Source organism: Leptodactylus fuscus, chromosome 5 (assembly GCF_031893055.1).
Source record: "Leptodactylus fuscus isolate aLepFus1 chromosome 5, aLepFus1.hap2, whole genome shotgun sequence".
In the NCBI taxonomy this organism is placed as follows: Eukaryota; Metazoa; Chordata; class Amphibia; order Anura; family Leptodactylidae; genus Leptodactylus; species Leptodactylus fuscus.
The window spans coordinates 8484474-8505803 of record NC_134269.1 but is presented as its reverse complement, the minus strand read 5'-3'; the positions used below and the strand labels follow the sequence as shown (position 1 = coordinate 8505803).

At 45.8% G+C, this 21330-nt stretch overlaps 1 protein-coding gene and 1 pseudogene across 1 annotated transcript in view; one reads left to right on the top strand and one right to left on the bottom strand.

Moving 5' to 3' along the window:
- Nucleotides 1-17147, top strand: part of LOC142202336 (phospholipid scramblase 3-like) — a 60353-nt gene extending 43206 nt beyond the window's left edge. The window contains exons 6-7 of the mRNA XM_075272414.1: nucleotides 6744-6884; nucleotides 16989-17147. Coding sequence (XP_075128515.1) covers nucleotides 6744-6884; nucleotides 16989-17003 — 156 coding nt within the window. The 3' untranslated portion in view covers nucleotides 17004-17147. The remainder of the gene's footprint in view (nucleotides 1-6743; nucleotides 6885-16988) is intronic.
- The window catches only part of LOC142204380 (NACHT, LRR and PYD domains-containing protein 12-like), a 997553-nt pseudogene that overhangs the window by 865861 nt on the left and 110362 nt on the right, over nucleotides 1-21330 (bottom strand).

Genomic DNA, 21330 nt, shown 5'->3' with positions numbered 1-21330 from the left:
AATTGGTCCAAACTGGGTTTTTTAGAGGCTCCCTCCACCATGAATTGGTCCAAACTGGGGTTTTTAGAGGCTCCCTCCACCATGAATTGGTCCAAACTGGGGTTTTTAGAGGCTCCCTCCACCATGAATTGGTCCAAACTGGGCTGTTTAGAGGCTCCCTCCACCATGAATTGGTCCAAACTGGGTTTTTTAGAGGCTCCCTCCACCATGAATTGGTCCAAACTGGGGTTTTTAGAGGCTCCCTCCACCATGAATTGGTCCAAACTGGGCTGGTTAGAGGCTCCCTCCACCATGAATTGGTCCAAACTGTGGTTTTTAGAGGCTCCCTCCACCATGAATTTGCCCAAACTCTGCTGGTTAGAGGCTCAATCCACCCTGATTTTCAAAACAAATGTTGGTGCCAACCTCAACTTACTACAAGGGCCAAATTCACTGCTGGTGACAAGCTCTCCTCACTGCAAGTGCCAAATACACATGTTTCAAGGTGTTTTCCTACTGTCAGAGAGGTGGTATTGAGTGTGTAAAGTGTGTAGTTGTTAGGCTGTGATGTTGGGGTAATAGAGGGTCTTTGGTGTGTTAGATGCCCCCAGACATGCTTCCCCTGCTGTCCCAGTGTCATTCCAGAGGTGTTGGCATCATTTCCTGGGTTGTCTTAGTGGACTTGGTGACCCTCCAGACACGGATTTGGGTTTCCCCCTTAACGAGTATCTGTTCCCCATAGACTATAATGGGGTTCGAAACCCGTTCGAACACACGAACATTGAGCGGCTGTTCGAATCGAATTTCGAACCTCGAACATTTTAGTGTTCGCTCATCTCTATTCACGATACGTCATAAGTCAGAATGTTGTGGATCGACCTTCAATCAGAGGTTACAAAATTCTAAGAGGAGGGACGTGGTGTCACTATATGCGGAATCAGGAGAGGACTGCTGCTGCGGAGAGTCTTATGTAAGCTCCATACTGCCCCAAGACACTAAGGACAACCCATTGACTTAAGCGCATAGTTTCCCATTTGGTGGTGCAATAAGGGAATTACAACTATATGTTTGGGATGTCTGAGCAAGGGAACATTTTGTGACAGGTTATTGTGAAATATGGGTTGTCCACAAAACCACAACTTTTTGGAAACCACAGCATTTCTGGTGCGGGTATTTTTCTGCAATGTGCACATGGGATTTGCTAGAATCCCATCGACTTTGCAGCGACTGTAAAACACCCCACATTGGGTCCCAGCCTTGTTTGGCTACTTCTTTACAGTTGCCACTTGTATGACCTTCCTTAAACTTCTCTGTCCATGAGATATGAGGCTGAGTAGTGTTATGTGGCCTCTATGTGCCTGTATGACCTCCCTACAATTCCTGGGCATGCTCCTGATGAAGTTGCGGATGGTCTCCTGAGGGATCTCCTCCCAGACCTGGACTAAAGCATCTGCCAACTCCTGGACAGTCTGTGGTGCAACGTGACACGCTGGAGGTGCTACCAGGAGACAGGCCAGTACACCAGTAGATGTGGAGGGGCCATAGGAGGGCAACAACCCAGCAGCAGGACCGCTACCTCCACCTCTGTGCAAGGAGGAACAGGAGGAGCACTGCCAGAGCCCTGCAAAATGACCTCCAGTGGGCCACAAATGTGCATCTGCCTGCACAAACAGTTAGAAACCGACTCCATCAGCATGGTATGAGGGCCCAGCATCCAAAGATGTGTTATTTGAGTGTTCCCTTTATTTTTTTGTATATCAGTAGATACCATCAGTGATAAGATATAAATGTGTGAACAGAGTATCTTTTTGTTTTTTAGCTGAAGGTCAATGACTTTTCTGCGAACACCATAGGTTTCATCAAGTGTTCGAGCTCTTCTCAAAAAATGAATGTCTCAATCCAGATGAAGTATGGAGAGCCTGCATTCACTGCCGAATTGCCCATATCCCATTCTATATCAAGCACTATTGAGGTGAGATGCAAACTCTGAAGGCTTTGAGTAAAGGAAGGTAGCCCATTGCTTTGTACAAAGTTATTGGAAGTGTTAGGTTAGGTTCACACTTGCGCTAGGTTCTCTGTCATTCACGTCCACAACAGATACTTGCGGGCACTCCTTGACTGCCTAGACCAGGGGTAAGGATCCTGAAATCTCAAGATCGGCTCAGCCCTAAAAATGACTTTTCCCTTAGAGAAGCATTGACTAGGGTTAAGCGATTGGGATCGGGAAAGATCGGATCCCGATCGGCGATCGAGAAAATTTCACGATCGGGATCGGCTGAAAAATGATCGAAAATAGGATTTTAAAAATGATCCTGAAATCTCAAGATCGGCTCAACCCTAAAAGTGACTTTTACCATAGAGAAGCATTGACTAGGGTTGAGCAATCGGGATCAGGAAAGATCGGATCCCAATCGGCGATCGAGCAAATTTCACAATCAGGATTGGCTGCAGAGCCGAAGAATCCCTATCCCTGGCCTAGACTATAATAGGGTCTGCTGGGTGTCTGCCGGGTTTCCACCATTTTTATACTAGAACCAACTTTTCTCTCCACCAATTTTTGGCGGATTCTGCGGCAGACTCTCTAACAAACCTAGCCTGAGTTAGTAGTCATGATGTTTTCCCTGGTCAACATTGAAATTGCAAAACCAAGTCAAGGAATTATGGAAATCACAGGATCAATAGACATGTTAATGAAATGTAAACATGCAGCATATTATTGTTGACACTGTTGGCTGCCCCAAGCTTGGTATGTGATGTACGCTTTCACTTGCAGTACAAGATGTATCACTAAGCGCCATTCTTCCAATCAAACAATCCATCCACTTTGTCATTGTTTTCCCAACTACTGGGAAAACTGAACAGTGCTGACTAGGGTTGAGCGATCGGGATTGGGAAAGTTCAGATCCCGATCGGCAATTGAGCAAATTTCACGATTTGGATCAGCTGGAAAATGATCGAAAATCGGATTTTAAAAATGACCCTGAAATCTCAAGATTGGCTCAACCCTAAAAGTGACTTTTCCCATAGAGAAGCATTGACTAGGGTCGAGCGATCAAGATTGGGAAAGATCAGATCCCGATCGGCGATCGAGCAAATTTCACAATCGGGATTGGGATTGGCTGGAAAATGATTGAAAATCGGATTTTAAAAACGATCCTGAAATCACAAGATCGGCTCAACCCCAGTACTGACATCTCGGTCTAGGCATGTAGTCGTCTGCCAGAGTGACAAATCAGAGTTTAAGATCAAGAATTCTGCCCCTCTCAGTCAAAAAGTGTCTATTACTGACACATCAATGAGCAGGAGACATCGCACAGTCATCTCACACCACTTGGTCCCATTTAGGAGGTTTCATGTGCCTAAAAAAACTTTGTTTTCATTCTGGATTTTTTTGTACCCTCCTATATGCCACAGACTGAAGCTAGAGACTTTTGATTGTTTTCTGACCTTAGTAACACCAGCTACAGTACCATGCTAAAATATTCACAACCCTTGAACTTTGTCACATTTTGTCACCTTATAACCGCAAACTTAAATGTATCTCATTGAGATTTCCAGTGATAACCAACACAAAGGAGACGATAATTGTGAAGTGGAAGGAAAATAAAATAAATAAAAATATGAAAAGTGTGCAAAAGTATATAGTCCCCCTATATCAATACTTTATAGAGCCTCCTTTCACTGTATTTCCAGCTGCAAGTCTTTTGGGCTCTGTCTCTACCAGCTTTGAACATCTAGCAACTAAGATTTTTCCCTTTCTTCTTTGTAAAGTAGCTCAGGCTCAGCCAGATTGGATGGAGTGTCTGTGAACAGAAATTTCATGTCTTGCCAGAGATACTCAGTGGGATTTAGGTCTGGACTGTGACTGGGCCATTCTAACACAGGAATATTCTATGATCCAAACCATTCCACTGGAGCTCGGGCTGTAGGTTTAGGGTCATTGTCCTTCCAATCTTCTTCCCACTCGTCTTTTGCAGCCTCCAACAGTAGAGATGAGCGAGTAGTGTTCGATCGAGTAGGTGTTCGATCGAATACTACGGTATTCGAAATACTCATACTCGATCGAACACTACTAGCTGTTCGAAGTTTAAGGTTCGATGCAGAACCAGCGTTGATTGGCAGAATGCTATACATTCTGCCAATCAACGTTGGTTCTTCTCTTACCTTTAGAAGTCTTCTCCGTGCAGCGTCCCCGCAGCGTCTTCCGTCTGGAATTTACTCTGCCTAGGCATCCGGCCTAGGCAGAGCCGACTGCGCATGTGCGGGCATGCCCTCGCATGCGCAGTCGGCTCTGCTCAGGCGTCGGGCCGGGCAGAGCCAACCGCGCATGCGCAGTTGGCTCTGCCTAGGCCCCGATGCCTAGGCAGAATGAATTCCAGCCGGAAGACGCCGTGGGGGCGCTGCGCCAGGAGAAGACTTCAAGGGGAATCCAGCCTAACCGTCACTCGTGGACTTGGTAAGTATAATGTTATCGAATTTTGCGTACCCCTGAAACGAGCATTTCCCCCCATAGACTATAATTGGGTTCAAAATCCGTTCGAACAGCCGAACAGTGTGCGGCTGTTCGAATCGGATTTCGAACCTCGGACATTTTAGTGTTCGCTCATCTCTATCCAACAGGTTTTCTTCCAGGATTGTCCTGTATTTAGCTCCATCCATCTTCCCATCACCTCTGACCAGCTTCCTTGTCCCTGCTGAAGAAAAGCCTCCTCCAGCATGGTGCTGCCCCCTATGTGTCACAGTGGGGATGGTGTGTTCAGGGAAATGAGTAGGGTTACCTTACCACCACATATTGCATTTAGGCCAAAAAGTTCACCTTTGGTCTCATCTGACCAGAGCACCTTCTTCCACATATTTGCTGTCCCCCCCATAAGGCTTGCGGCAAAACTGCAAATGGCATTTCTTATATCTTATACCTTATATTTTATACCTCACCTCCTGCGCGCTTGACCCAATCCAGTCACATCTCATCCCCAAGCTCACTGAAGTCATTATTCCGGCCCTAACCCATCTCTTCAACCTATCCCTAGCCAATGGATCCTTCCCCCTGCCTTTAAATATGACACAGTCACACCTATACTTAAGAAACCATCCCTCGACCCATCCTCTCCTGCCAACTATCGTCCCATCTCACTGCTCCCATACGCCTCAAAACTGCTTGAGCAACATTTCCACTCAGAACTCTCCTCCTATCTCTCGTCCAACCTGCTCTTTGACAGACTTCAGTCAGGCTTCAGACCCCGGCACTCCACTGAAACTGCCCTAACAAAAGTCACTAATGACCTGCTAACCGCCAAAGCCAAGCGCCATTACTCCGTCCTCCTCCTCCTCTGCCTTTGACACAGTTGACCACTCTCTCCTGTTAGAAATTCTCATCCCTTGGTATCTCAGACCTGGCCCTTTCCTGGATCTCCTCATACCTCAGCGACCGCACATTCAGCGTCTCCCACTCGCACACCACCTCCTCACCACGCCTTCTCTCTGTAGGTGTCCCCCAAAGCTCCGTCCTAGGACCCCTCCTGTTCTCCATCTACACCCTTGGCCTGGGCCAACTCAGAGAATCTCATGGTTTTCAATACCATTGATATGCCGATGACACTCAAATATACATCTCTGGACCAGACATTACCTCCCTGCTGACCACAGTTCCAGATTGCTTAGCGGACGTAGCCTCCTTCCTCTCCTCCCACTTTCTCAAACTGAACATGGAGAAAACGGAGTTCATCATCTTCACCCCACCCCGTATGGCCCCTCCACATGACTCATCTATCAAAGTTAATGGAACCACACTTTCCCCTGTCCGACAGGCCCGATGCCTTGGGGTAACCCTGGACTCTGACCTATCCTTCAAGTCACACATTCAAACTCTCAACACCTCCTGCCGCCTCCAGCTCAAGAACATCCATAGAATCCACTCCTTCCTCACCCCTGAAACCACTAAGATGCTCGTCCAGGCCCTCATAATCTCCCGCTTAGACTACTGCAACACCCTTCTCCATAAACTCCCAGCTAACACCCTCGCCCCCCTCCAGTCCACCTTAAACTGTGCTGCTTACTTAATCCACCTCACCCCCCGATCTTCATCGGCTGCTCCCCTCTGCCAGTCCCTCCACTGGCTACCTATAGCCCAGTGAATTGAGTTCAAGCTACTAACGTTAACATACAAAGCGATCCACAACCTGTCCCCTCCATATATCTATATCTATATATATATATCTATATATCTACCTGCCCACATGTAACCTCAGATCCTCCAATGACCTCCTGCTCCGCTCTGCTCTCATCCACTCCTCACACAACCGCCTCCAAGATTTCTCCCGCGCATCCCCCATACTCTGGAACTCCTTACCACGACACATAAGACTGACCCCCACAATCACAGGCTTCAAGAAGGCCCTAAAGACTCGCCTAATCAGGAAGGCCTACAACCTCCAATAACACTATCACCGCACCGCCATCTGTACAGTCTCCCCCTCTCCTTCTGTCTCTACCCCCCTTCCCTCATAGATTGTAAACCCTCAGTATGCAGAACCTTAAGGCCTGTCCTTGGTGTTTCAATATCAATGTTGAGATTGTGTGTTAAGGTTCCTTGTTGGCTTTCAGGGAGTGATTTGGTTCTTGGAAACCAGGGAAGACAAAACTATACAAACAAAAGGCAGAGATATGTGTTCATTCTCTTGAGAGATTGTATGTGTATGTGATGATTGTATGTGTATTGGCTCAGTGGTCCACCCACTGAGCCAATAACCTCGATTTCTCCGCAGATACTCAATGTAAAGGATTCTTGTCCTGTGGCCACAATAACTAAGGAGGGAGAAAACAAATCTTCAAATGTCATCTTCCAGTTTCCCATAGACATGGACACCACATTGAAAGTTCTTATCTTGGCTGCTTTCTTGTACATGGTAAGTGGTAGATACCAATGATGGCCCTTGGACAGAACAGTGAGAAGTTATAGAACATGTTGCTATTCCACCACCATCTCTGTAGTCATATAGGTCTCACCTCCTTCCAGTGTGGAAACTATGGAGTGGTCCTGCACTTGGACATGGAGAAATGCAGGGCTCATGTTGACAATGAATACCAGGTTACCTCACTGATAGACAGTGTAAATGTCCTGAGGCCCAAATTTGTGGGGCAGCCTGGCTCGGCCTAACTACCACTAACTAGAAAGCTGATGGTGTCCTTTCTACCCACTAACTCTAGCTAACAAGCCCAACCTGGCTAAGGTTAAGGGGTTGCTAGGACTGAACTAAGTCTTCCCACCTTCCAGAAACTACAGAGCAAATGTCACTCCCATGAACTGAATGTCTGACAAGCTCTTACAGGGGTTTCCCACAAATAACTATATCTCGATTTGTAGACAATTAAAAGTTAGAAATTTTGCTGAGTTTGAAAATTTTCTCCAACCATCTTGGTGGTGACATCTGTTGTCTTGATTACTAAGGAATACAGTCATGATTGTATTAAGATATTCATTGCTAGACATTGAGATAGTCAAGAACTTACTTTCTTATGGTAGAGTTGGAAGGGACCTCAAGGGCCATCGGGTCCAACCCCCTGCGAGTGCAGGTTTTCCTAAATCATCCCAGCTATATGTTTATCCAGATTCCGCCAGATCTATAAGCACCTGGGTGTGCGACTCAATAATAAGCTGGGCTGGGCCGATCACCTGGAGGCGCTGCACAGAAAGGGTCACAGCGGACTCTACCTGCTCAGGAGACTGAGGACCTTTGGAGTCCAAGGGGCATTTCTTAGGGCCTTTTTCAACTCTATTGTAGCATCAGCCATCTTCTTCAGAGTGGCCTGCTTGGGGAGTAGAATACCAACCAGGGATAAAAATAGACTCCACAGGCTTATTAGAAGGGCCATCCCTGTCTTGGGGAGCCCCCTGGACCCAGTACAGGTGGTGGGTAACAGAAGGATACTGTCCATGGTGAGATCCATGCAGGAAAACAAATCCCACCCCATGTATAAGATCGTGATAGCACTGGGCAGTACTGTCAGTGACCGTCTTCTTCACCCGAAGTGGGAGAAAGAGCATTATTGGAGGTCCTTCCTTCCAACCGCGACCAGGCTGTATAATCAACATCAGGCTAAGCGAAGATCGCTCCGCACAGAGAACTAAATGACCCTGAAGTTTTTCTTTTTTTTTTTTTTTTTGTTTGTTTTGTTATGATTCCTAGCATCGTTTTTATCTTATATTCTGAGCTTTGCACGTGCTTTTTTCTGGTTATTAGGCAGGGACACTACATGTTTGAGAGGATAACCTGACCACAATAAGGACATCATGGCTGGTTATCAGGAGGACACTACATGTAGGAGAAGATAATCTGACCACAATAAGGACATCATGGCTGGTTATCAGGAATACACTAAATGTATGAGAAGATAACCTGTCCACAATAAGGACATCATGGCTGGTTATCAGGAGGACGCTACATGTATGAGAAGATAACCTGTCCACAATAAGGACATCATGGCTGGTTATCAGGAGGACACTACATGAATGAGAAGATAACCTGACCACAATAAGGACATCATGGCTGGTTATCAGGAGAACACTACATATAGGAGAAGATAACCGGACCACAATAAGGACATCATGGCTGGTTATCAAGAGGACACTACATGTATGAGAAGATAACCTGACCACAATAAGGACATCATGGCTGGTTATCAGGAGGACACTACATGTAGGAGAAGATAACCTGACCACAATAAGGACATCATGGCTGGTTATCAGGAGGACACTACATGTATGAGAAGATAACCTGACCACAATAAGGACATCATGGCTGGTTATCAGGAGGACACTACATATATTAGAAGATAATCTGACCACAATAAGGACATCATGGATGGTTATCAGGAGGACACTACATGTATGAGAAGATAACCTGACCACAATAAGGACATCATGGCTGGTTATCAGGAGGACACTACATGTAGGAGAAGATAATCTGACCACAATAAGGACATCATGGCTGGTTATCAGGAATACACTAAATGTATGAGAAGATAACCTGTCCACAATAAGGACATCATGGCTGGTTATCAGGAGGACACTACATGAATGAGAAGATAACCTGACCACAATAAGGACATCATGGCTGGTTATCAGGAGAACACTACATGTAGGAGAAGATAACCTGACCACAATAAGGACATCATGGCTGGTTATCAGGAGGACACTACATGAATGAGAAGATAACCTGACTACAATAAGGACATCATGGCTGGTTATCGGGAGGTGGACACTACATGTATGAGAAGATAACCTGACCACAATAAGGACATCATGGCTGGGTATCAGGAGGACACTACATGTAGGAGAAGATAACCTGACCGCAATAAGGACATCATGGCTGGTTATCAGGAGGACACTACATGTATGAGAAGATAACCTGACCACAATAAGGACATCATGGCTGGTTATCAGGAGGACACTACATATATTAGAAGATAATCTGACCACAATAAGGACATCATGGATGGTTATCAGGAGGACACTACATGTATGAGAAGATAACCTGACCACAATAAGGACATCATGGCTGGTTATCAGGAGGACACTACATATATTAGAAGATAATCTGACCACAATAAGGACATCATGGATGGTTATCAGGAGGACACTACATGTATGAGAAGATAACCTGACCACAATAAGGACATCATGGCTGGTTATCAGGAGGACACTACATGTAGGAGAAGATAATCTGACCACAATAAGGACATCATGGCTGGTTATCAGGAATACACTAAATGTATGAGAAGATAACCTGTCCACAATAAGGACATCATGGCTGGTTATCAGGAGGACACTACATGAATGAGAAGATAACCTGACCACAATAAGGACATCATGGCTGGTTATCAGGAGAACACTACATGTAGGAGAAGATAACCTGACCACAATAAGGACATCATGGCTGGTTATCAGGAGGACACTACATGAATGAGAAGATAACCTGACCACAATAAGGACATCATGGCTGGTTATCGGGAGGTGGACACTACATGTATGAGAAGATAACCTGACCACAATAAGGACATCATGGCTGGTTATCAGGAGGACACTACATGTAGGAGAAGATAACCTGACCGCAATGAGGACATCATGGCTGGTTATCAGGAGGACACTACATGTATGAGAAGATAACCTGACCACAATAAGGACATCATGGCTGGTTATCAGGAGGACACTACATATATTAGAAGATAATCTGACCACAATAAGGACATCATGGATGGTTATCAGGAGGACACTACATGTATGAGAAGATAACCTGACCACAATAAGAACATCATGGCTGGTTATCAGGAGGACACTACATGTAGGAGAAGATAACCTGACCACAATAAGGACATCATGGCTGGTTATCAGGAGGACACTACATGTATGAGAAGATAACCTGACCAGAATAAGGACATCATGGCTGGTAATCAGGAGGACACTACATGTATGAGAAGATAACCTGACCACAATAAGGACATCATGGCTGGTTATCAGGAGGACACTTCATGTATGAGAAGATAACCTGACCACAATAAGGACATCATGGCTGGTTATCAGGAGGACACTACATGCATGAGAAGATATCCTGACCACAATAAGGACATCATGACTGGTTATCAGGAGGACACTTCATGTATGAGAAGATAACCTGACTACAATAAGGACATCATGGCTGGTTATCAGGAGGACACTACATATATTAGAAGGTTAACTCATAATGATGACAGATTACAACGTTTCGAAGCTCTCAGCTTCTTCTTTAGGTATATCTAAAAACAATTTCTGAAGGATGCATATTTATGTACAAAGGGATAGACAGGGTTAGAATTCTAGGAGGGAGGGGGGGAAGAGGGGAAGAAGGTTATTGGTTATACAACTAAACAATTCATCAGTTCCCAAGTCCATACCAGTTCACAGAGTGTCTTTATGACTGGCTGTATCAGTTCAGTGATTTCTGTAGGATGCCATGAACCCATGTGAGAGGTTCATCGCATTCTCCAGAGTGTTAAATAAGGTCATCAGCTTGTACTCATAAATCCGTCTGTTCTTCCTGGATTTAAAATTCCCTCTTAAAACCAAAATTTTCATGTCATTGGTGATATTATGATCTTCATTGCTGAAATGTTTTGACATGGGAAGGTCCATTCTTTGTTCTCTAATTGTATGGCGATGTGCATTCATTCTCATTCTGAGCTTCTGACCGGTCTCTCCAACATACAAATCCTTCAGAAATTGTTTTTAGATATACCAGAAGAAGAGGCTAAAAGCTTTGAAACATTGTAATCTGTCATCATTATGAGTTAGCCATTAAAAAAGGTATCAACTACTGAAGACTCTCAAGTTTATTATTTTTATATTTCCAACCCACTGGCTAACACGGTACAAAAACAAGCATTTTCCTTATATTAGAAGATAACCTGACCACAATAAGGACATCATGGCTGGTTATCAGGAGGGGACACTACATGTATGAGAAGATACCCAACCACAATAAGGACATCATGGCTGGTTATCAGGAGGACACTACATGTACGAGAAGATAACCTGACCACAATAAGGAGATCATGGCTGGTTATCAGGAGGACACTACATGTATGAGAAGATAACCTGACCACAATAAGGACATCATGGCTGGTTATCAGGTGACACTACATGTACGAGAAGATAACCTGACCACAATAAGGACATCTTGTCTGGTTATCAGGAGGACACTACATGTATGAGAAGATAACCTGACCACAATAAGGACATCATGGCTGGTTATCAGGAGGACACTACATGTATGAGAAGATAACCTGATCACAATAAGGACATCATGGCTGGTTATCAGGATAACACTACATGTATGAGAAGATAACCCAACCACAATCAGGACATCATGGCTGGTTATCAGGAGGACACTACATACATGAATGAGAAGATAACCTGACCACAATAATGACATCATGGCTGGTGATCAGGAGGACACTACATGTATGAGAAGATAACCTGACCACAATAAGGACATCATGGCTGGTTATCAGGAGGACACTACATGTATGAGAAGATAACCTGATCACAATAAGGACATCATGGCTGGTTATCAGGAGGGGACACTACATGTATGAGAAGATAATCCGACCACAATAAGGACATCATGGCTGGTTATCAGGAGGACACTACATACATGTATGAGAAGATAACCTGACCACAATAAGGACATCATGGCTGGTTATCAGGAGGACACTACATGTATGAGAAGATAACCCCGACCACAATAAAGACATCATGGCTGGTTATCAGGAGGACACTACATGTATGAGAAGATAACCTGACCACAATAAGGACAGCATGGCTGGTTATCAGGAGGACACTACATGTATGAGAAGATAACCTGACCGCAAAAAGGACATCTTGTCTGGTTATCAGGAGGACACTACATGTATGAGAAGATAACCCCGACCACAATAAGGACATCATGGCTGGTTATCAGGAGGACACTACATGTATGAGAAGATAACCTGACCACAATAAGGACATCATGGCTGGTTATCAGGAGGACACTACATGTATGAGAAGATAATCTGACCACAATAAGGACATCATGGCTGGTTATCAGGAGGACACTACATGTATGAGAAGTTTAACTTTTTATTGTCTACAATTCTAAATATGTTTATGTTCATATAGAAACCCCTTTCAAAGTTCTACATAAAGTTGGAAAAGTGCAATAAGTATCACAAAACAGTATAAAACAGTTCCAAACATGTTAAACATTATAAGAATAATTAATTGTAAAATTTCAGTGCCGCACCTCCCATGAGGCGACCTGAAGCGAGCACTTCAGGCGGCACTATGCCAGGGCCTCAGGGAGGGCGGCATTTTTGCTAACCTAAGCCAGTCCAGGACAAGCTGTCCTGGACTGGCTTATCACCGAGCGGTGGTTTGGGGAGGCCACTGGAGCAGCGCTGCTCCGGCAGCCTCCCCTCACGCTCAGGCAGAGAGCAGGCAGTCTCCGGGCCTACTCTCTGCCGGCGAACGGGGCTAAGCCCCACCCCTTCACTCAGCCACGCCCCGATCCACCCGGTCACGCCCCCGATCCATCCAACCACGCCCCCGATCCGGCCACGCCCCTGATCCGGCCCCTCCCCCCGGCGGGGGGGGGCGGCTTTCTGCAGTTAGCTCGGGCGGCGAAAGGGGAAGGTTCACCCCTGCATTTAGGACACTATTAATGGATATCAGGACAAAGGCTTGTGAGTGCAGAATAAAGACACACTGACACTTGAGGTACAGGATAATGACAGGCTGATACTTGGGGTACAGGATAATGACAGGCTGATACTTGGGGTACAGTATAATGACAGGCTGACACTTGGGGTACAGGACAATGACAGGCTGATACTTGGGGTACAGGATAATGACAGGCTGATACTTGGGGTACAGGATAATGACAGGCTGATACTTGGGGTACAGGATAATGACAGGCTGATACTCGGGGTACAGGATAATGACAGGCTGATACTCGGGGTACAGGACAATGACAGGCTGATACTTGGGGTACAGGATAATGACAGGCTGATACTTGGGGTACAGGATAATGACAGGCTGATACTTGGGGTACAGGATAATGACAGGCTGATACTTGGGGTACAGGATAATGACAGGCTGACACTTGGGGTACAGGATAATGACAGGCTGATACTTGGGGTACAGGACAATGACAGGCTGATACTTGGGGTACAGGATAATGACAGGCTGATACTTGGGGTACAGGACAATGACAGGCTGATACTTGGGGTACAGGATAATGACAGGCTGATACTTGGGGTACAGGATAATGACAGGCTGATACTTGGGGTACAGGATAATGACAGACTGATACTTGGGGTACAGGATAATGACAGGCTGATACTTGGGATACAGGATAATGACAGGCTGATACTTGGGGTACAGGATAATGACAGACTGATACTTGGGGTACAGTATAATGACAGGCTGACACTTGGGGTACAGGATAATGACAGGCTGATACTTGGGGTACAGTATAATGACAGGCTGACACTTGGGGTACAGGACAATGACAGGCTGATACTTGGGGTACAGGATAATGACAGGCTGGTACTTGGGGTACAGGATAAGGACAGGCTGATACTTGGGGTACAGGATAATGACAGGCTGATACTTGGGGTACAGGATAATGACAGGCTGATACTTGGGGTACAGGATAATGACAGGCTGATACTTGGGGTACAGGATAATGACAGACTGATACTTGGGGTACAGGATAATGACAGGCTGATACTTGGGATACAGGATAATGACAGGCTGATACTTGGGGTACAGGATAATGACAGACTGATACTTGGGGTACAGTATAATAACAGGCTGACACTTGGGGTACAGGATAATGACAGGCTGACACTTGGGGTACAGGACAATGACAGGCTGATACTTGGGGTACAGGATAATGACAGGCTGATACTTGGGGTACAGGATAAGGACAGGCTGATACTTGGGGTACAGGATAATGACAGGCTGATACTTGGGGTACAGGATAATGACAGGCTGATACTTGGGGTACAGGATAATGACAGGCTGATACTTGGGGTACAGGATAATGACAGACTGATACTTGGGGTACAGGATAATGACAGGCTGATACTTGGGGTACAGGATAATGACAGGCTGATACTTGGGGTACAGGATAATGACAGGCTGATACTTGGGGTACAGGATAATGACAGACTGATACTTGGGGTACAGGATAATGACAGACTGATACTTGGGGTACAGTATAATGACAGGCTGATACTTGGGGTACAGGATAATGACAGGCTGACACTTGGGGTACAGGACAATGACAGGCTGATACTTGGGGTACAGGACAATGACAGGCTGATACTTGGGGTACAGGATAATGACAGGCTGACACCTGGGGTACAGGATAATGACAGGCTGATACTTGGGGTACAGGATAATGACAGGCTGATACTCGGGGTACAGGATAATGACAGGCTGATACTTGGGGTACAGGATAATGACAGGCTAATACTTGGGGTACAGGATAATGACAGGCTGACACTTGGGGTACAGGACAATGACAGGCTGATACTTGGGGTACAGGATAATGACAGGCTGATACTTGGGGTACAGGATAATGACAGGCTGATACTTAGGGTACAGGATAATGACAGGCTGAAACTTGGGGTACAGGATAATGACAGGCTGACACTTGGGGTACAGGATAATGACAGGATAATACTCGGGGTACAGGATAATGACAGGCTGATACTCGGGGCACAGGATAATGACAGGCTGATACTCGGGGTATAGGATAATGACAGGCTGATACTTGGGGTACAGGATAATGACAGGCTGATACTTGGGGTACAGGATAATGACAGGCTGATACTTGGGGTACAGGATAATGACAGGCTGACACTTGGGATACAGGATAATGACAGGCTGATACTTGGGGTACAGGATAATGACAGGCTGATACTTGGGGTACAGGATAATGACAGGCTGATACTTGGGGTACAGGATAATGACAAGCTGATACTTGGGGTACAGGATAATGACAGGCTGATACTTGGGGTACAGGATAATGACAGGCTGATACTCGGGGTACAGTATAATGACAGGCTGATACTTGGGGTACAGGATAATGACAGGCTGATACTTGGGGTACAGGATAATGACAGGCTGATACTTGGGGTACAGTATAATGACAGGCTGATACTTGGGGTACAGGATAATGACAGGCTGATACTTGGGGTACAGGATAATGACAGGCTGACACTTGGGATACAGGATAATGACAGGCTGATACTTGGGGTACAGGATAATGACAGGCTGATACTTGGGGTACAGGATAATGACAGGCTGATACTTGGGGTACAGGATAATGACAGGCTGATACTTGGGGTACAGGATAATGACAGGCTGATACTTGGGGTACAGGATAATGACAGGCTGACACTTGGGATACAGGATAATGACAGGCTGATACTTGGGGTACAGGATAATGACAGGCTGATACTTGGGGTACAGGATAATGACAGGCTGATACTTGGGGTACAGGATAATGACAGGCTGATACTTGGGGTACAGGATAATGACAGGCTGATACTTGGGGTACAGGATAATGACAGGCTGATACTTGGGGTACAGGATAATGACAGGCTGACACTTGGGGTACAGGATAATGGCAAGCTGACACTTGGGGTACAGGATAATGACAGGCTGACACTTGGGGTACAGGATAATGACAGGCTGATACTTGGGGTACAGGATAATGACAGGCTGATACTTGGGGTACAGGATAATGACAGGCTGATACTTGGGGTACAGGATAATGACAGGCTGATACTTGGGGTACAGGATAATGATAGGCTGACACTTGGGGTACAGGATAATGACAGGCTGACACTTGGGGTACAGGATAATGATAGGCTGACACTTGGGGTACAGGATAATGACAGGCTGACACTTGGGGTACAGGATAATGACAGGCTGATACTTGGGGTACAGGATAATGACAGGCTGACACTTGGGGGTTTGGACCTTCTTGACCTATATATCACTTAGCTGTGTCAGTCTAGATGTAGATCGAATGATGTGAGGCCGATGTTTGTTCTTATTTGAAGGGGTTGTCCATGATCAGCAACAATATGGGCAATGGTGGGAAATGCCAATAATAGACATCATGACTTGCCTAGTAGATCTCTGCCGCTCTGTCGCTGCTCCGGTGCCTCCCTCTGGACTTTGTTTACATCAGTGACATCACAACAAGACACATGAATGGCGCAGCCAATCAGTGACATCAGCGGTGAGACTTGCAAAGACTGGTGGGAGTCCCGGAGCAGCGTTACTGGAGCAGCGGTGGACTCCTGAGATAAGTCATGCTTCTTTTATTATCTATAACATTTTCTTCTATTGAATCATTTTTGGTTAATCCCGGACAATCCCTTTTGTCTTATCATATTTATCTTATTTCTCCAAACAGAAACACCACAACTGATTAAACTGTATAGCACAAGATCCGCAATTGATGATGATGATCAATGGAGTACTGCAGGAAGCAATAACTTTCATCATGGTGGCTTTGATGAACACTATGGAGACTATGGAAGTGGAGGAGGGGACAGGGGAGAAGACTGTGGATATGGAGGAGGGGATTGGGGTGGAGGGGAATGTGAAGGTGGAGATGACTGTGGAGGAGACTGTGGAGGAGACTGTGGAGGAGACTGTGGAGATGGAGGAGGGGATTGGGGTGGAGGGGATTGTGACGGTGGAGGAGACTGTAGAGGAGACTGTGGAGGAGACTGTGGAGGAGACTGTGGAGGAGGAGACTGTGGAGATGGAGGAGGGGATTGGGGTGGAGGGGATTGTGACGGTGGAGGAGACTGTGGAGGAGGAGACTGTGATTAATTGTAGTTCTTTCAAGTCTTATCTTATGGACACCTCGATCTCCTGGATTACGATTTTGTACATTGTCCTCAACTTTTACCGAACCCTTGGCTAGCTGACCTCCCTTTGTTGTTGTTTGTCTTGCCTGCGTTCTGTGTCATCACCTATATCTAGGTAGGGTTTTGCCGCCCAGTTGTCACCTGTCGCTTAGGACAGGATAGGTAAGCAAGAAGAGAGGGGGAAGGGGGGTTCAGCTTAGGGCTCACTGTCTTGTCTTGCCCCCCCCCCCCCCAGGGTTCAGCAGCAGCTACTGGGGAATTACTCCTTTAGCAATTCCCTTACTTTATAACTGGTCAAAAACGTGGTAATCGCCCAAATTGTGATGAATCTATGATGCAGTTTCTTGGGCATGTCCAAAAGTTCTGGGAAGAAATATTGGCACCTCTAGAAAACATTTGGTACTATTCCGTTATCGGGCCAGCAGCAGCGCAGTTCAGCACCAGCATCGGGACAGCAGCGGTCAGCAGTTCAGTTTATCAGCGGGAATTTCAATGACATCGGAGAACTTCTGGCCCGATGCTGACCCAATGCTTGTGCCCAGTAGCCAGTACATAGATGCCCCCCATCCCCCACCCTCCTCTTCCTTCCAGTGCTGGCGCCCAGCTCTCCTTAAATTTTCCCCGTACCCTCTCCCCGCCACACGACTAAGCCAATGATAGCCCGATAACAGAGGCTGATGCTTGTGTCTAGTAGGCAGTACATTGATCGATGCCCCCATCCTCCTCACAGTGCTACCCCCCCAGCTCTCCTTACATCTGCCCCATACCCTCTCCCTGTAATAGGCCTAACCGTAAATCCTGACCAACGCTACTAGTTAGTCGCTGGACGCTGCAGGAAGTTTGTCCCTCCAGCTCGCCGTAGCTCCCCGTTCCTATGGTCAGCATTGGCACGTCCCTTGTCAGGGCCTGGATTGAGCCCCGGTGTCTTTCCTTCTGGTCTCCAGTCTTGGTACCAGCACTGAGGTGAGGCCTAGTCATGTGGCAGGGAGAGGGTACGGGGAAGATGTAAGGAGAGCTGGGGGGCAGCAGTGAGAAGAGGAGGATGGGGGGGGCATCGATGTACTGGCTACTGGGCACAAGCATTGGCCAGCAGTCCTCGGATGTCATTGTAATTCCCCATGCTGAACTGAACTGCTGCTGTCCCGATGCTGGTGCTGAACTGCTCTGCGGGCCCGATAACAGAATAGTGCCAATCAATTTTTCATGTAAAACTTCCTTTTGGATTCTGTTTTTTGAGAAATATCAAAATTAGGTAGAGTTCACACTGACGTTGGATTCCGTTATGAAGGTGTCCATCTACAACCTCCCCCCCAAAAAAAAAAACAGACACCTATCATAATGGACACAAACGGGCAGTAGCTGATGGCTATCACTTACTGTCTGTTATGTGTCCATTGCCCATAGACTTCAATGTTAAAAAAAATAACGGACACTTACTGTCCTGCATGTAGGAAAAAACAGACTTGGGTGTGAACGGACACAAGATAAAATCCCATTGAAATCACTGGAAACTTCACTGGACTTCTGACTGTTCAGCTAGTGTCCGTAGCTAAAATCTTGGAACGGACGATAGCCACGGACACTGCTGACGGTCACCAACGGTAGTGTGAACGCCCCCTTAATAAGGATATTAAAATAAGTTTAGCCAATGTGGCTCGGGAAGACGTAATTATTGGATGAAAATAGATAAAATAAATTTTATGGGGAAAAAAAAGTTACGCGTATTCTCACTTTATTGCTTGTCTACGTAAGAGTTACCTTGGTGCTCTCATTGGCCCTGTTCTGGTAGAATTCGGTTATGATCTCAAGGACTTTTATCCAAATCTAACTGAATTGTTCTACCCAAGCGAAGAATATGCAAATCTGTTTCCCAAGATGTAAATAGGGAAACACTGCCTCTGTATGCTGCCCTCTATGGGAAGCTCCCTTGAACATCATTCACGATTTTCCCACAAGCCTTTGCTGCAATGATGTGGGATTTTGCCAAGTCAGCATCCCAGCTGTGGACAGCGCCCTTTCGATCGGATTGGATCTCATCAGCACAGCCTAGGGAGAACTGACTTGGCAGAGGTGAGAGACTTCTGACCACATTATGGGGATATTGTCACTCCATAAGGAGAGACCACCTTGTCTTATAAAGACATTTTTGTTCCACTGTAGGGTATTATGGGAAGAATATGCAAATATGTTTCCCGAGATGTAAATAGGGAAACACTGCCTCTGTATGCTGCCCTCTATGGGAAGCTCCCTTGAACATCATGCCCAACTTTCCCACAAGAGCTTTGCTTTTATTTTACCCAATACGTCTTACTCCATTTGTCAGATGCAGCTAAATCTCTCTCCCCAGTGCTTACATCTGGATGACTAGGTTTCAGATGGAGATAGAAGAACCTTTCATGATTCATTTTGTTTCGGGTTTGAGTGTTTTGATCCAAAGATTTGTTATCTATTCAATTTCTAGTTCTCTAAGGCTGGGTTCAGATGGGGATTTTTGGACCGGATTTTGACATGGAAGAGACCTGCCCTTTCTTGCCGCAGAATCTGCAGAGCGACACTCTCTCCCGACTAGGCCCATTCATTTGAGCCTAATCTGGAGTGGAATGTCGCAACTGGACACCGGTGCACTGTATGTACTGCATCGGCATACAGTCTTGACTAGCCGGTTTTTGGACCAGATTCTGAGACGGCCTCCGCATCAAAATCCGCTCCAAAAATCCCTGTCTGAACCCAGCCTTAGAGAGCTAGAAATTGGATAGCCAGTAAAAATAATCCCTTTGTGGGATTCTGCTTTCAGTGTTTGAGCCCTGATATGAGCTAGATAAGGTTCTTAAGCAGTGCTTCTGTCCTGTGTGTATGTGAATCCAGAGATTTACAAGTGCCAGCACTGTTTCGGAATGAGTTGAAAACCAGGAAGCGGAGGAGAGAGGAGACAGGAGGGCAGCTGAAATCCTGAGATGAGAAAACCCCTTTGGTACTCTGTGGGGGTAGAGCTGAAAATAACACAAAACTCTATGTAATGTGTGCAGTCTTCTGAACGACCTCCTTCCTGTGAATTTTATAGTAACAGGCCTTACAATTCAGACCTGATCAGTATTCAGTATAAATTGTGCCAGTAATATGGCATATATATATAAAAGAGACAGCATGAGGACCCGGCTTCGCATAGGTATATTTAATTTTTTGTTTGTGTAGTGGCCCCATAAGAATTGTCCAGTTTTCACTCGTGTATTTTGTATGTCGTTTGTGTGTATGTCCATAAGCATCTCATTTTGGATATCAGTGAAAAACCTGCAATCGGTTGTGATGGAGACCTGGAGTAAAGCTGTGTGTATGTGACCTTGTGTAACAGTGTCACCTACAGTGCTTTGCTCCTTTAAAACTTACATACAGCAGTGAATAAAATGGCTGGCTTGCTATGGAAACCTACAGTCAAGCTCTAATATGTGGTTCTCTGTGCAGAGCCATGTATCTAATCCTCCAGCGTACGGTACTGTGTGCTGAGGCACGTATCTAATCCTCTGGCATGTGGTACTGTGTGCTGAGGCACATATTTAATCCTCCGGCGTGTAGTACTGTGTGCAGTGGTGTGTATCTAACCCTCCGACGTATGGTACCGTGTTTGTGTGGATTTCCTACCATTCTACAAAGGCATAATGATAGGAAAAAAAATGTACATTGTCAACCCTATATGGGGCTCACAATCTACATGAAAAACAAACAAACAAACAAATATCTAATCCTCTGTCGTGTGGATATCAGTGTTGTATTGTGCATGTGGAGTGACTGTGTGTATTGTAGTTGGGATATGAGTGAAAGACTTACAGGTTTGTATTGGCTAATGGGGAGGTCAGTGTTTTGAGAATGCTGTATCTCAGCAAC